This window comes from Lissotriton helveticus, chromosome 7 (genome assembly GCF_964261635.1).
Source record: "Lissotriton helveticus chromosome 7, aLisHel1.1, whole genome shotgun sequence".
NCBI classification, from domain to species: domain Eukaryota; kingdom Metazoa; phylum Chordata; class Amphibia; order Caudata; family Salamandridae; genus Lissotriton; species Lissotriton helveticus.
Window position 1 is genome coordinate 782,320,998 of NC_136068.1, and position 17,020 is coordinate 782,338,017.

The window sequence follows — 17,020 nt, forward strand, 5'->3', positions numbered from 1 at the left end:
GGAAGGTGCAGACCTATAATGATATACTGAAAACAATCTCAAACAGGGCCTTGTAGCACATTCAACTTCCCTTTGCTGGGGCCCTGATTTTATTTATTTCCATGATGGATGGAAGTTTCTGCCTCTCCATAGTCTACCGAAAATTGAATGCGATAACTGCAAAGTATCAGAATTGGCTCCCTTTGATCGCCATATTGCTTTATCAAGTCAAGAATGCAACGCTCTTCTCAAAACTAGATTTTAGAGGAGCCTCCAATTTGGTAAGAGTAAAATATGGGGATGAATGTAAGACCGCTTTTAATACTGGATACAGAAATAACAAGTTACTCCTTGTTACACCATTTGGTCTTTGCAGCTTTTCAACATTTAATTAAAGTTTCAGAGATATACTTGACAGCTTTCTCATCTTGATGATATCCTGTTTTTAACGCAAACCCTACAGTAACATTGTTCTCACAGGGGAGAGGTTCCATCACACCTGAGCAAAAATTGATTACATGCAAAGACAAAAAATATTTAAGTTTGATGTCTCCTCCATATCCTCTCAGAACAGGGTATCAGAATAGATGAGAAAAATAAAGCAGCCATGTGAAACTGTCCTACTACACTTAAAGAGATCCAGTGAGTGGTTTGTAAACTTTCAGGGGTACTTTATTGACAACTTTTTCACCCTGGTATTTTTTATCAGTGCACTGACCAAGAAGAGGGTGCCTTCTGAGTGGGAAGAAGAACAAGTAACAGCTTAATTGAAACATAAACTGCATTCACAATGACCCCTATCTTAGGACATCCTGATCCACAGAAGCTCTTTATTGTGGAGACATATGCTTTACCTTATAGAATTGGATTGATTTTGTTCCAACAAGGCAAACATGTTATATGAGAAGAATTATACCATTTGTGATCAAGAGTTATTTGCCATGATAAATTTATTTCCATATTGGAGACACAAAATGTTCGCAGATCAGGCATTTTTGCTTGCCTGCATGCAAGATGTTGATCCGTGGTGTAAAAACGACCTCTGATCTTTTCATCGTACACCTTCCCATGAACATTGTGAATGCTGCTCAGAATATCCTCGCCAAATATACCATCCTACTCAGACATCTTATGGCAGCAATTCGCAAGTGGCAAGATCCACTACTGGTGCATCCTTATCTCTGAAAATGGACAACATTGAGGATAAGCCACAAACTGATCTCTGTATATCATCACAATCATTGATCACGAATGTGAACAGTAGAAGCCGTAGCCACAACATGCGGCATCAGAAAGTGCGAACGAAGTCCCAAGCATGTTAGTTGAATGGAAATGACTCGGCTTTGGCAAGAAGGTAACATAGGTGCAGGTCTCTGAAGCTCCTTTATGATGGCCGTGAGAACGGAAACCACACTTTTTCCATAGAGGTAGTTATGCAGTCTCATTATTTACAGTGACAGTAAATAGTTGTTTTGAGGAGAATCAAGTTGCAGTAGAAAAGAACGGTCTGTAGCTGAGCTCTTTGGAAATGCATGCCTTAGTTAATTTTCACTGATAAAAAATATACACAGAACTTATAATTGACATATTGCAAAAGACATACAAACAAAGCTCATGGTTCCCACTGTCACAAAACGTAAACAAATAATGAATAGAGTTCTGTTGCTATTAGAATATATTTTAGGACATATTAAATATACCAATAATATTACTAGCGATAATCATAACACTAAAAGCTATAACAATACATTATGTTAACCCATGTATTATGAATTTCAGAGTTAAATGCTCTTGGGATATCATGTGTCTGCTCTTAATCTAATAAATAGGCAATCAACATTATTATTTTCAGATTTGTTCCAGAACTTCAAACATTATTGCAACAAGAAAGGACATTCAAAACGTTTACCCACCTGAAAGGGTTCAACACAGAAGCAGGATCAATTAATGAAGATACAGAGGAATTCAAAGGAAGTAATTCACAGATAGGTGTAAATCCTTTGATGGTAAGCATTGTACTGTTTCCTAATTGTTTCTCTGGTTGCATTATTAATTTAGGAAATTGGCAGCAGTAAGGATGGCTGCCTTCTAACTGAACTCCTGTCCTACTTCCTTCATGTTTTGAATTGATTTGAGTTTTTGTAGAGCATAAAAATACTCAGGAAATAGGGTGTCCTGGCACTAGTTTGTAGGACAGTATAATCATCTGCATTAATGTAACCACTCCTAAATAGAGGAAAGATAGGAAGGTATTCAGTGACTTGCCGAATTTCCGCAGGAATTCCTCTGTCTTGATTCTCAAAGGTAGAGCGTCCAGTGTTTGCAGTGACAACAAACCGCTTTCTAAGACCTCCGGAAATTATGTATGAGCAAAAGGTGTGAGGTATATAGTGAGAAATGTGATTATATGTAGTTCCTTGTTGGGAGGTTGTGGCGGACTTCATAACAGAAGCATAGACATGAACAGACAGCGCTTCTGAACAGGTAACCAGTGAAGAATGGTCAAATTAGAGGAGAAGTGAATCCTTTTGCTTAGGCCCAGAATGAGTTAATCGGCCATGATGTGGATCATTTGAAGCTTGTTGAGCAACTATCCAAACAAACCTACAGAAATTGAATTGCAGCAGTGTAGCCTAGACATGACAACGGTTTAGACCAGAGTTTTCCTTGTCTATAAAATAGCGTTTTATATTAAATGCTTTTTGTGTTAATGCACATTCCCACATAGACTCCCTAATGTTACTTGAAGGGTGCAGTCATGTTTATTTCCTAATAAGATCTATTATAGCTAATGTAGGCCTTTATTTTAAAATGGAGAACATTTGATTGCTATCTTGCTTTGTGACACATTTATCTCCAAGCAAGCTGGAGTTCTAATTAACAAATGCAATGTTCTTTTGCTTTTTTTCCCATGTGAAAAAAATATCTTCCCTTTTTGATACTGGTGAATGTTTAAATGAATAGCTCATTTAAGAAGACACCTAAACAGTACCGCTTGGTACGAGTATCTGATCCTGATTCAGAAACTGCAAGTTTGAAGGACGCAGAAAGAAACCATCATTGTGAATGCTTGAGCACATAATTGTATCATCTTGCTTTAACCTGAGTGGACAGTTCTCTTGAGAACTATGTGTGGGTTTACAAACTGTTACAATTATGCCTTTAATATATTGTAGAGCTGTAGGGGAAGCTCGGATGATGCTCTTTAGAGATGAGACTTGGAATAGAATATAGCAGGATACTTTATAGTACTCTCTCAGAGAGCACTGGCTATGTTTTGTTATTTTCTTTCAATGCAACTTTATACTGGTTCTTCCTCTGATTATATGACAGTGATATACCTTGATTGCCATAATATTTGAAGCATACTCTTTTTAGATTATGACTTGCTGCTAGTCTAATTTTTGCCTTCTGTAAACATTTGATTTTAATAAACCTTAGTGGTTTGAAAATAATAACTCCCTTTGCGTTGGGGTGGGGACAGGGCTTAACGGAGAGGATTAGCGTCACAGGGGGGAGCGTCAGGGCGGCATATTGGCACCAATGCTGTTTTCCCTTAATGTCAACGATGCGTTAAACTACCTCCATGATTGCCTCAATGACGCTCCTAAACTTGGTGGTGTCTCTGTTTCTGGCCTGCTGTTCACCGATGATAGGTTCCTTATAGCCAGAACTTGTTAAACAAATTTCAGGAGTTCTGTAGTGAAAGGAGCTTGAGATGAATGCAAAGAAATCTAAATGTTTGACTCTAAGGCTACACAGGACCTTTTGTAGGAACCTAACACTTGGGTCTGAGGTACTCAACAAAGTCAAACTCTTCAATTTCCTTAGTATAGGGTTCAGCAGTTCCTTGACATGGCCACATCATATCAAGAAGTCCAGGGCTATTTTATTACATAACTCAGTGGACATCAGAAGGATGCACAGGGATTCTACCCAATCAATCAATCAATCAGAGTACTTTGTGTGCGTGGGTGAGGAGCTTGAAGATGATCCTCTTGTCCACGGGGAGCCAGTGTAGGTCTCTCAGGTGGGGGGTGATGTGGCTGCGGCGGGGGACATTGACGATCAGTCGGGCGGAGGCGTTTTGGATGTGTTTTAGTCGTCGTAGTTGTTTGGCTGGGATTCCTGGGTAGAGTGTGTTGCCGTAGTCCAGTCTGCTGCTGACGAGGGCCTGTGTCACCGTTCTTCTTGTTTCAGTCGGGATCCACTTGTGGGTCCTGTGGAGGGTGTTGTAGCAGGAGGAAGGAGACGGCGTTGACCTGTTTGGACATGGAGAGGGAGGAGTCGAGGATGAATCCTAGGTTGTGTGCATGGTCGATGGGTGTCGGTGCTGTTCCCAGTGTGGTCGGCCAACAGAAGTCATCCCAGGCTGAGGGGGTGGGTCCGAGGATGAGTACCTCCATCTTGTCCGAGTTCAGCTTGAGACGGCTGTTCCTCATCCAGTCGGCGACGGCCTTCATTCCCTCGTGGAGGTTGGTTTTCGCAGTGTGCGGGTCCTTGTTAAGGGAGAGGATGAGCCGACAGGTCCAGGAGGATGAGGGCTGATGTTTCGCCGTTGTCTAGTTGGCACCTGATGTCGTCTGTGGCGGCGATGAGGGCTGTCTCGATGCTGTGGTTTCGTCTGAACCCGGACTGGGACGGGCCCAAGATGTTGTTGCCTTCCAGGTGGCGGGCCAGTGGCATTTTGGCGATTTTCTCGATGACCTTCGCTGGGAACGGGAGCAGGGAGATGGGCCGGAAATTCTTGAGGTCCTTGGGGTCCGCCTTGGGCTTCTTGAGGAGGGCGTTGATTTCGGCATGTTTCCAACTTTCCGGGAATGTCACTGTTTCGAAGGAGATGTTGATTACCTTCCGTAGTTGGGGTGCGATGGCAGCGTCTGCTTTGTTGAATACGTGGTGTGGGCATGGGTCTGATGGAGAGCCTGCGTGGATGGAGTTCATGACCTTGCGTGTCTCGTCGTCGTTGATGTTGGACCAAGAGGTCAGGCGGTTGGCGCTGGTGGTGTTCACAGGGGAGGTGGGGTCTGGCGTAGTCGTGGCGGTCATGGTGTTGAAGCTGTCATGGATGTCAGCGATCTTGCGGTGGAAGATGTTGGCTAGTGAGTTGCACAGTTCTTGTGAGGGTGGTATGTCGTTGGTGTTGGCGCGTGGGTTGGAGAGTTCCTTTACGATGCCGAAGAGCTCTTTGCTGTCGTGTGCGTTGTTATCCAAGCGGTCTTTGAAGGAGGATCTCTTGGCTAATCTGATCAGGTGGTGATGTCTGCGGGTGGCGTCCCTGTGGGCTGCGTGGTTGTCCGGTGTGCGTTCGTCGAGCCATATCTTCTCGCGTTTGGAGGTCTGCAGCTTGTCGGTGAACCAGGTGGCTTTCTTGCTGGCGTGGTTGTTGGAGGGTTTCTTGAGTGGGGCGAGGGTGTTGGCGCAGTAATCGATCCACTGTCTGAGGTTGCGAGCTGCGGTGTCTGGGTTGGTGGGGTCGGTGGGTGGTGATCAGCTGGTCTTCGGTGACTTTGCTCCAGCAGCGGCGAAGTAGCTGTTGGGTGCGGTGGTGCATGGTTGGTTTATTGAAGGTGAAATGGATGCAGCGGTGGTCGTCCAGTGACGCTTGGTGGTGTGGTCAAAGGTGACGTGGGTGCCTGTGGAGAAGACGGGGTCCAGCGTGTGGCCAGCGGCATGGGTGGGTGCGGTGACGAGTTGTATGATGCCGAGGTTGGCGAGGTTGTTGATCAGGGTGGCGGAGTTGGCGTCTTTGTTGTTCTCGAGATGGAAATTCAGGTCTTCGGGGAGAATGTAGTCCGTGGAGGCGACTGCGTGGGTGCTGGGGAGGTCGGCGATGGAGTTGCTGAATTGAGCTCGGGGTCCGGGGGGTCTGTAGATGAGTTTTCTTCTGAGGGTGGTGTTGGGGTCGGTGTGGATCCGGAAGTGCAGGTGTTCGGCGGTGTTGAGGGCGCCGAGGAGTCGTTCCACCAGGTCTCGGTCAGGAAGGTCACGTCTGGGGTGGAGGTGTCGAGCAGATCCCAGAGCTCGACGGCGTGTTTGCGTGCGGAGCGGGTGTTGAGGAGTGTGCAGTGGAGGTGGTTGGGTCCAGTCCTTGGAGGTTTGGTGGTTCTGTCGCAGGTGAAGCTGCAGGTGTGGCAGGAGAAAGGTCCGTGAGTCCATTTCAGGGCGGCTTGGAAGCAGGTGTGGTTTCGGCCGGTGTTGAGTGCGTGGAGGGTGCTGGTGTCGTAGCGGAGTCTGGTGTTGTGGCGTTCACGGGGTCCAGGGTTTCTGGCACTGGGCACAGTCTCTCTGTCAAAGAAAAACATTTGATGCGGTCCATATTATCCCTCCCCAATCCACGCCACCAGTCCCCTCATATTTCAACTTGGCTTTAAAGGGGATTGCCGACTTAGCCGCTCTGAAATCTTTGGTATACTGGGTTAGGCTATGGTCTTGTCCTGAGCTTGAGTCGTATAGGCAAGGCCTTTGCAAACTCACCCTTTTGGATGGGGACATGATTGTTCCTGGTCTATCCCATATTAACAATTGGTTCCTCAAGCTAGGTCTTAAAGCTCTGTGGAAAAATCCCTCTGCCATCAACCCCTCAAAAAAGGGTCTTGTGAAGAACATTTTTTGGGGCACATAAAACGTTAGTGTATACGGAAAGCTGACTGAGAAAGCCTTCCTGGGAGGTTTTTGTCAAAAAAATTTGCTCTTCAGTTTGAACCCTATCTTGATGAGGTCGTTTAGCTGGGGCCGAAGACTCTTTTTATCAAATTTAGGGTTGGCATTCTAACGGTGAACAGCTACACACTTAGATGGAACAAGACGAGGTTTGAGGCGAGAGACAAGTGATCATGTTCCATTTGTCCGAGCAGGGTAAAGACCATAGGATATATCTTATTTTGCTGTCCACTGTATTCTGCAGTGCTGGCAAAATGGCTGAAACCCTCCTGTCAGAGTTTGGGGGTTTCTCACTTTCAACTTGCTTTCCGAATCTCGAGCTCCAACACAAGCAGACTGCCTGTTTTGTGTAAAAGCAGATTCCTATTGGCAGTGGCTGTGATTAGGAAGTAACTCGTCCTTCCACTTTAACATTAGAGTTCTGAATTTTAGTTATTTCTGCAGTGGATGGGATCAGGATGTAACTAGGCCCTTTGTCTGAGTAATAGAGCACTTGTACTTTAACTATTACGGTGGCTCTCTGGGACAGTGCATGGTTTGCCTGCGCATCAGTGCTATGGTGAGAGATCCATTGTTGCCATCTGCCAAAATATGTTATGTGCATGTAGCTATGTTTTAGCCAATTGGTCCATGAATTTTATACCCGCCTGATAATATGTCTACTTATGAACTTATTGATGTACTCCTTTTTATTGTCAATTGGTTACTTGGTCTGTGACTGCACTTAGCTTAAGCTACAACTTACATTATGATACGCATGAAACTTACTGTTAGGCATGGCAGACCACTTAGGTTTTTGTCTATGGTTTGCACTTGTGGATTATTTTCTGTGCAATCAGGCCGATTTAAGAAGGTTTTTACGGGATATTTTATATGTTACTTGATGTATCATTTTATGAAATCAACTTATTGTGTTTTTATTTGTTTCATTGTGCTACTTTAATTGCCTACGGGCCAAATAAAGTACTTTTACTGCTACTTACTCTCTGTCGTTTTGGTGGAGCCAAATGTGCTTCACATATTATTGAATGTAATTGATTTGTTGACCAAGCTCATTTATTAAACTTGATCCATCCAGTAGCGCTTCACGGTCCTTTAAATTAGCATGTAGTTAAGCGCTGACAAATCTGGTAGCAGAGGATGGTTTCCAGCTAAGGACTGTGGGGCACATGCATCAAGCATTTTACCGGTCGCAAACGGGCCGATTCGCTGAATTGGCCTGTTTGCGACTTGAAAAATGCCTTTTCCGATGCAATTCAAAATAGGTAATCACAATTTTTTGCGATTACCGAAATTGTGAATGCATTTAGGGAATAACAATTTGTGATTTCCCATTTGAGTTGCATGTAGCATTTCCTAAATGCGAGAGTGCATTTAGGAAACGCTAATTACCAGCAACTTGAAATTGATGGTAATTTGTGCATGCATCGGAAAATGGAAAAAAAAAATATATTTTTTTCAATGCTTGATGTAGCCCTGTGTGATACACATTAGCATACTTACCTTTTTCAGTGGGGTGCCTCTGGGGGGCCTTAGGCACCCTTGGATATGCATTCGCAAATTGTCATTACCAATTTGGTAATCGCAAATTGGGAATGCATTCTCATTCATTCCTTTGGGCCTGTAGGCCCATAGGAATGAATTGGAATGCATTCCCTAAAAGTGATTTGCAGTGTGCGAATTGCTATTAGGGAGTGGTAAGGATTCACAAGATCAATTGCAAACCCTTCATGCGTAGGCATTCGCGATTACCAAATAGAAAATCATTCAAATTCGCTATTTGGTAAACACAAATGATTACCTTGATGCATATGCTCCTGTATGATTTAAAATTCACTGAACATAAAAATATTCCACAGTTTAGCCTGCATCCCCTGTCTTCCATGATCCCATTTGGATTATTTATGACATTCCAGCATTCCTGAAAGCGGTTGCAGTATCCTAGGAGTGTGAGTACAAGCAGGGTTATGCCCGTTGAATATGCGTTGTTTAGAGATGCAGTGTTTGCGCTTTGATGAATTCGTTACATTTTTGCGTTGTGTTGTTTAATTCTGTCCAAGAAGTACTTAGTGTTGAGTTTAAAAATTGAGAGTTCTTTCATGTTTATCAATTGTGCATATTGAGATTAATGCACTTTTCGTTCAGAGCTGAGGTTTCGGTTATTGGATTAATTCTAATTCAAGATCTCGGGATAGATATATTTAACTGGTATTTGACTTGTCTGTTTAGGTTGAGGTGTTGGACATTGGCACACCATGGTCGCACCAAATATATGGACTTACTAAGCTTATGTTAGAGATTGTGCTAACTGAGATTGGTGTTAATTTGATCCTTTGTGCACAGGAGTAGATGACGATAGTTAGGATGAGGTCCCACCGGTTGTATACTCGCTTTATATGTTTGGTAGTACCAAAAGATTTCAATTCCCTATTTTCCCATGACAATGGCCGATTGCTCTTTATGTTATGCAGATAAGGATTGTTGTATTTTTTGCTATTTCACTTATATATAGCACATCGGAGTAAAGTGAGAACCGCTGTGAATTACATCTCTAGTTGTCGCACTGAGATTGATTCTTCAGCGGGTGTGCCACGCTGAGATTGACTGTTACGTCATTTGGTGTTGGATTGCAATTGATTGGTTTTCTGGAACCGTGCTCGGACTGGGTGTATGTGTCGTCGAGTACTGTATTTTGGCATGTGCTGGTCATTTCAATTTGATATTTACAAATTCTGTGTTTATATTTTAGAGAAGAGTAGAGAAGATGGAGTTATTTAAGAACATAAGGGCTATATTGAAAAGTGATGATGAGCCTGTTTGTCAGGGTGAGAAGTCTCGCAGATTGCACACCAGCATAAGATATGACCACGAATATAGGACTTCATACATGTATTTGGATCAAACAGTGGATTAAGATCACAGAAAAAGATGGAGCCTTGCAATTTCCCCTGTATGGCACATTACGAAATCGAAGAAAAATTTAAAATCTAAGCAGAGAGGTGTATGAGAGGAACCCTCAAGCAAGGCCGGTTTAGCTTGAGGCGGTAAATGCTTGGGAACATGCTGCACCTGAAAAGGAAATGCAGAAATATAAAATGTGAATGGAAAATAAATAATATGGGATTGTAAAGGAAGAGATAGTGGTAAAAAAATCATGAGAGGAAGGTGAGGATGTCAAGAAAGAAAACTTAGACTGACAGAGATATGTAATACGAGTACCTGGTTGACTTGCTGAATTCTCGACTATTTCCATGCAGTGTTGTTTCTCCGCCAGCAGTGCAAGAACAAATGCAGTTAGGGACTTTTGGAGGAGGAGCAGATGCAGTAGGAAGTGCAAGCCCACCAATTGAACTGGGTCTCCCAAAGGGAGGTTTACCCCATGTAGCTTCGGGTCCATCACCAGAGGTTTCTAGTACATCTGCTGTAACTACCACTTTATTTGCATTGTCGCAATTTCTAAAAGCCCTTAGTACATATGTTGTTATTGAAGACAGCCCAGAATTACAGTCAAAATCAGAAAAGAAAGAAATTGATAACAGAATTTGAGGAGCTTTTGAAAGGAACTCTCAATCCAGACTTTGTGATCACATACACTGAAGCTTAGCTTTTGTTTTTTAGTAGAGAGGCTGCAAGATTTGCTTGTGTTGTGCATTTCAGATTGGAAGAGGTGGCTAAGGATTCTGGGATTAATATGAACGACAATAAGAATTTGCGGAAGAATATTGGGATGTTGATGACAGATGATGAGTTAAAGAAAATGAGAACGCCACATTTGAAAGTGCCTGTTAAGGAGCTACTGGATTGCATTAGAGAAAGGGGGAAAGTACTAAAATATAAGAGGAAGATTATTCTCAAAGGTGACTTGAGTACATTAGAATATGTTTTTAAAAATTATGGTTCCCAAAGATCTATGGGTGGAATGCAAATCGGTCATGGGTTGACCTGATGGTGAAGTGCAGAGAGATACCAGTATGAATTCACCTCCCATGCTTTAATAGATAAGTATAATCAGCGAATTACTCATTTGAAAACATATGCCTCACTAACCATCTTAACAACCACCAACTCCTCAACAGAACACAGTTGGGCTTCAGACTCAACCACAGTATGGAAACAGCCCTCACTGCAGCTACAAATGATTTCTGTATGATACTGGACAGAGGAGACTTGGCTGGCTTCATCTTCCTGAACCTCTCCTCAGCATTCAACATGGTGTCACAACCAATCCTCATTCAATGCTTGCATAGTATTGGAATCCATGGACCTGTTCTCTGTTGCATATGCTTCTTCCTTACTGGAAGGATACAGTTGGCCAGCCTGGCCACTGACTCTTTGAACACCCACACCCTTATCTGTGGAGTACCGTAAGGATTCTCACTGAGCATGACAGTATTCAACACTTACATGATCCCACTAACGAGCAGCATCTGCATCGACAACACCTACACGATGGCACCAAGCTGAAACTCTCCTTCTAGGACAAGACTCCCAACACCCAGACTAAGTTTGTCGCCTGCATGACTGAAGTCACCGACTGGATGAAGACCAGCTGTCTCAAACTTAACACCAACAAGACAAAAGTTGTGATCTTCAGGAAGAACCCATCACTGTGAAACTCCACCTGGTGGCCTGCTGAACTGGAAATCACACCCACATCTACCACCCACACCAAGAAACTCAGGATTGTCATCAACAGCTGACTCAACATGACCACCCAAGTCAACGCTGTCACAGCTTCTTGATTTCACACCCTAAAGATGTTGAGAAACATCTTCAAATTACCATCAACCAGCACCCACAAACCCGTCACACATGCCATTGTTACAAGCAAACTGGACTAGACCATGGAACTACCCTCTGAGTCAGAATCACCAAGCAACTCACCATATGGCTTCAAATCATTCAGAACGTGGCAGCCAGAATTACGCTCCACCTACCAGGCCATACACACTTCACACTACACTTGAGGGAACTCCACTGCTTCTTATTTGAGCAGCGTACTTTGTTGCCCCACCCTTTATATACAACACATATACTTAACATGAGTTTAACAGTATTATTCTCTGTGCACTTCATTAGTAAATTGTGGTGTGCAGACAGAGTATTGAGTAAATAAAATTGAGTTGCACAAATATCGAGTAATAAATATCGTGGTTCAGAAATATTGACAGCAAGAATATCGTGGTCAGAAATATCAACATAAGGTAAGTAATATCGAATTTAAAAATATTGAAGTGTTTAATATCGTTTGCAAAATATAGTTGTAAAAATATAGTTTTATTAATTAACGTTATGTATTTTAGTATATATTTTATTTGTATGTGATGTATTTTTGTATTAGAATTGTTTGTATTTTTAATATATGTGTTACATTTTTAGTAGTTATTTAAAAAAAAAAATTATTTGGGGTTTTTTGTTTCGTTGTGGGTTTATAGGGGAATAGAGTGGGAAGTAATTTAATTATATGAAATTAATTGATTATATTTTATTTATTCATCTTTGTTTAATTGAGATTTTCCATTTTTCAAATATTATTTATTTATTTTAAAAAAAGGTAATATATACTTTTCTATAACTGAGTGTGAATAGTAATATTTGTCTCTCTTCTATCCAGCACTTTCCCTAATGTTGCACTCACTGGATTGGGAATAGTAATTTTTACCTCTCCCTATCCAGCACTTTCCCTACTGTTGCACTCATTGGAGTGGGAATAGTAATTTCAACCTCTTTGCTAGCCAACACTTTCCCTACTGTTGCACTCATCAGAGTGGGAATACGTTTTTTTACCCCTCCGCTATCCAACACTTATCCAACTGTTGCATTCAGTGGACTGGGAATAGTTATTTTTACCCATCCGCTATCCAACACTTTTTCTAAATTGTTGGACTCTTTGGAGTGGGAATAGTAATTTTTGCCCTCCACTATCCAACACCTTCCCTGCTACTACTCTCACTGGAGTGGGAATGGTAAATGTTACCGCTCTGCTTTCACTACAGTTGCACTCAGTGAAGTGAGAATAGTAATTTTTACCCCTTCCCTATCCAACACTTTCCCTACTGTTGCACTTTTTGGAGTGAGAATTGTCATTTTTGTACCTCTGCTATCTAACATTTCTCTACTGTTGCTGTCACTGGAGTGGGAATAATAATTTGTACCCCTCCGCTATGCAATACTTACCCTACAGTTGCACTCAACGGAGTGGGAATAGTGTTTTTTACCCCTTTGCTATCCAACACTTTCCCTACTGTTGCACTGATTGTATTGTGAAATTCAAGTTTAAATATTTTTTAATAGTTTAATGTTTTAATTTATTATAGATTTTTGTTTTTTTATATTTTAAATCATTAATATAGATATATTTGTTTTATGTTATTTTAAACTTTTAATAGTTTGTTAATTGTTTTAAAGTAAATATATATGTATACATTATTATGTTTGTGTGTTTATTTTATCTAGTGTGTTATATTTTATTAACATGTAAGTTACATTTATTTTATTTTGTTAAAATTATGTTTCATCCTTAATATATTTAATATAAATTATTGTATTTTAAATTTACATAAACGTCGATATTTTACACATCTATACTTTTTATATCAATGATTTTTAGTCAATATTTTTGTACTTACCTGTTTAAGTATAAGAGTTGATATTTTTGTTGTCTATATTTTTTCCTCAATATTTTTAAATCGATTCATTTTGCTTCGATGTTGTGTCAGTGAACTGTAAATTGTAGTGAGTGGCTATGTATTGATGTAGAGGAGACCTACCCATATATTTTAGTGGTATTATAGTAATTGTATGTTCTATAGCAGATAATGTATATCCTTCTTAAATGGTTTCATATATTGACTTATGCGAACTGTCTTCATTTAGAATCCACTGTGAACCTAATGTTGGCTTAACTTGTAACCAGGGCCTAGTTGCACACTTCATGTTTTCCTAATATGTTTAGAAAGTGCCTGGTTTTTCTCTTCTTTGCAGGTGCCTTACCTTACGCCTCAATAGGTTCGAATATGTTTATTGTGTATTCCAGTTGATTGATAGAGTACTGAACTTTTAATTAAAAGTTGACCTCAGATATGAAGACTGAGACGGTGGGAGATACCCTCCAGAATTATGTTACATCCAAAGTCCCCAAGATGACTGCTTCTTTGTTGGTAGCTGGGAAGATAGGGAGTCTACCTGCTCCTAGAGAACAATGTCCTCGGACTGGTTAGTTTGGCGGAAATTAATCTGAACCAGCATTCTAGAATCTCCTTTCATGCTTTAATCTTGAAATCTTTTGAACAATGGAGCAGACCCTGCCCTGATTTCGCTGAGAGAAAGCCTTCTTTCCTCTGCTACTTTTCCCTGCCTAGAGTGTTGAGCTACATGCTTGCGCACTTATATTTTCCCTTTGAGCCTTAAACTTGGTTCATTTGATCTTACTTCCTTTGCTGCTATAATTAGAATAGATAGGTTCCTTTATGGAACCTACTTGTTTGATATTTTGTCTTCTGTATATGATCCTGTTATGCATATTTTCATGATTATGTACACATTCAGATTACATGATCACTAAAGTATGTATGCTCTTACAATATTTTTCTTCCAGTTTTGCTGATTGATTTAACTTGTAACCTGAAATAAATTGTAAATAAACCCTTAAGATTTGGACAACATTCTCTCTGGTACTGAGCCACATTGGTTTCACTATGTTTGAAATGTATTGTCAATGTTAGCTCCTTTCTTACAATTTAGGTCAACAATCAAATTTCCATACAACCAGTAGGAGATTCTTTTAGATGACTTTACACAAATTTGAAATTTAAGAAACCGTGCTCCATCACCAAACATAAACAAGCAGAGTCCAAACTTCACACACACGCACACACACACATACACACACAAACGTACACATACACACTCACATACACACACCGGGCCATCCTCTCCCAAGCAGTATCAGATGGGAGAGAAGCAGCAAAGTTCGTCATTCAAGGTGGTGTTGACATGACCGACTCGCTGGGCAGAGCGATTTCATCGACAGTGACTGTTTGACACCATACCTGGTTGCGAACTTCTGGCTTTTCAGGGGATGCCCAGACCTCTCTCATGGACATGACCTTTGAGGGCACTTGTCTCTTTGAAGACAAGGCAGACACAGCACTGAAGTGCTTTAAGGACTAACAAGCTACGGCCAAGTCCTTGGGCCTCTCAGTGGCCACATGTCCCCCATCTGCCTTTCGCCCTTTTCAGGGCTATGGTGGTTGATTTCAGCCATACCCCAGTTACAAGACCGCGCAAGGTCAGCAACCTCCATGTCGCCATGGGCAGGACTTGTTCCAACCCTGTGGGTTGAGAGGCCAGAGGTTCGGTCAGACCCCTACCCTCTCTGTAGCCTCAGCCTCCAAACCTTCCTAGCATGGGCCTTCCAGATCATGGTCGGCCAGTTGGTGGCAGGATCAGCCATCACCTCCACCAATGGCAGAACATCACATCGGACAGGTGGGTTCTTCACATAGTCCAATGGGGTCTACTCCCTCCCCTTTGAGACTACTCCTCTCTTCATTCCTCCAACTTACGACCGGCTGACGGAGGATCACTGACATTGCTTAAGGAGGAAGTCATGACTCTCTTGGCCATGTGTACTAAGGCACGAACACCCACTAACCTGGAAGCCAGCGAATTCCACTGGAGCGAAGTGAATCTCCCTACACTCCCACAAAACTGCCCCCAAACGAGATGTAATGGCCTCTCGATTAGGAACACTGCCCCAAGGGAGAGAAGGGAAAGAGTTAACCACAGTCTGCTTCTCTCTTCCCTTGTAGGTAGAACAGGCCACTCTCAGAAGGAACATAGGGGCAGCAGGAACTAAAATAAAAATTTGAGAAGTAATCAGTGTCTGTTTACAGAATTAAGAAAACCCAAAACACCCAATCACGCAGTGCATGCAAGATATAAGGAGACGCCTCTTACCAATTAAATCTCCCAGGAGGCTCTGAAGGAACAAGATGTAGAGTTAAATGCTCTCTACTTCCAGGGCCAGTAAATACTTCTTCACTGGTAAGAAAAATTAGGACCAGTAAACTAAATCAGAAGGTCCAGCAAAGGAAAGTAGGTTGAAACTGCAAGGAGCTAGGGCAGGATAACTGCAGGAGGGCCTTGAGACAGGGAGGAACTGAATTCAGGACAGGAAAAGGGCAGTGGTAATGGTGTACAAATAACAAAGGAAAAATGACTCCAGCAAAATGAAATACATGCGTGAGGGAAGCTTGTGCTAATTAGCTGTCTAAATTCTTGGAGGTTAAATACAAAGAAACAATAATCAGCAAAACCAACCAGTATGGCAAACGTTGGGCTGAAAACAATGCCAACAACCTTCAGAGCGGATCGGCAAAGAGAAAAGCTACACGCGCTGCACTGGAAACAATGTAGCAACTTGCAGTAGGAGGCTCAGCACGGAGAAGGAGATACAACGTTGCCAATCTGCTGTGGAGCAAGAAGGAAGCTCGAGGTGAGGGAAACTGACACACAGTCATTTCCCAGACATGGGGGAAAAGGTTCTACACGTTTGTGCAGTGAAAGGGACACTCACAAGAAGGAAGGCAGGGAGCAAGGGACTCGGGAAGGGTAGGAAAGACTAAGAACAGCTGCAAACAGGAAACAAATTCAAGGGGCGTGGAAACCAGCACAGACAGGAAGCCAAGCGCTGTCCGTGTTTTGCGACGTCAAGATAAGCAGGCAAGGGAGCGTGTCTAATTAAAACTTCTGCTCTCCAAGAATAAGGGAGTGTAGAAAAAGAGGGTAGTTTTCTTCATATCTAAATGCACTGTGATACTATACTATAGTCAGTGATACAGAACATGTGGATTGTGTCCTGACAAAGTGAGCCATAGAGAGGGTTCTGATGCCAGAAGTAGGCTGTGGTTGCTATTCCCGCTACTTTCTGTTCCCAAAAATCTAGATCTTCAAGCCCTCATATACTTTCTCAAAAAGAAAAATTCAAGATTCTCACTCTGGCTCAGTTCTTGTCTGCCCTGGACTCAGGGCCTGGATGGTAGCTTTGGACTTACAGAACACCTAGTTTCGCATTCCCTTCCTGCCTACACATTAGCGCTACCTGTGGTTTACGTTAGGCCACGCACATTTTCAGTTCACCATCCTCCACATTGGCCATATCAGCGTCCCGTGGGTGTTCACCACGGTGATGGCGATGGTCACAGCTCATCTGCACAGATCAGGGGTTCCAGTCTTCCCCTATCTCGATGACTGGCTATTGAAGGCGGGCTTGCCCCAGGCTATTGTCTCCCACCTCAAGACTACGGCGAACCTCCTCCATTTGCTGCGGTCTACTATGAACATGCCGTAGTCACATCTACTCAGATGCCCCCTT

General features: G+C 42.3%; 1 protein-coding gene across 7 annotated transcripts in view; it reads left to right on the forward strand.

The window, feature by feature from the left end:
* Positions 1-17,020, forward strand: part of LOC144769184 (uncharacterized) — a 4,448,662-nt gene that overhangs the window by 1,437,557 nt on the left and 2,994,085 nt on the right. For all 7 annotated transcript variants that reach the window (XR_013598674.1, XR_013598675.1, XM_078653198.1 and 4 more), the window contains one exon: positions 1,832-1,985. Coding sequence is in view for 5 of the 7 variants with exons in the window: in XM_078653198.1 (XP_078509324.1) it covers positions 1,832-1,985 (154 nt within the window). In the remaining 2 variants the exon portion in view is untranslated. The remainder of the gene's footprint in view (positions 1-1,831; positions 1,986-17,020) is intronic.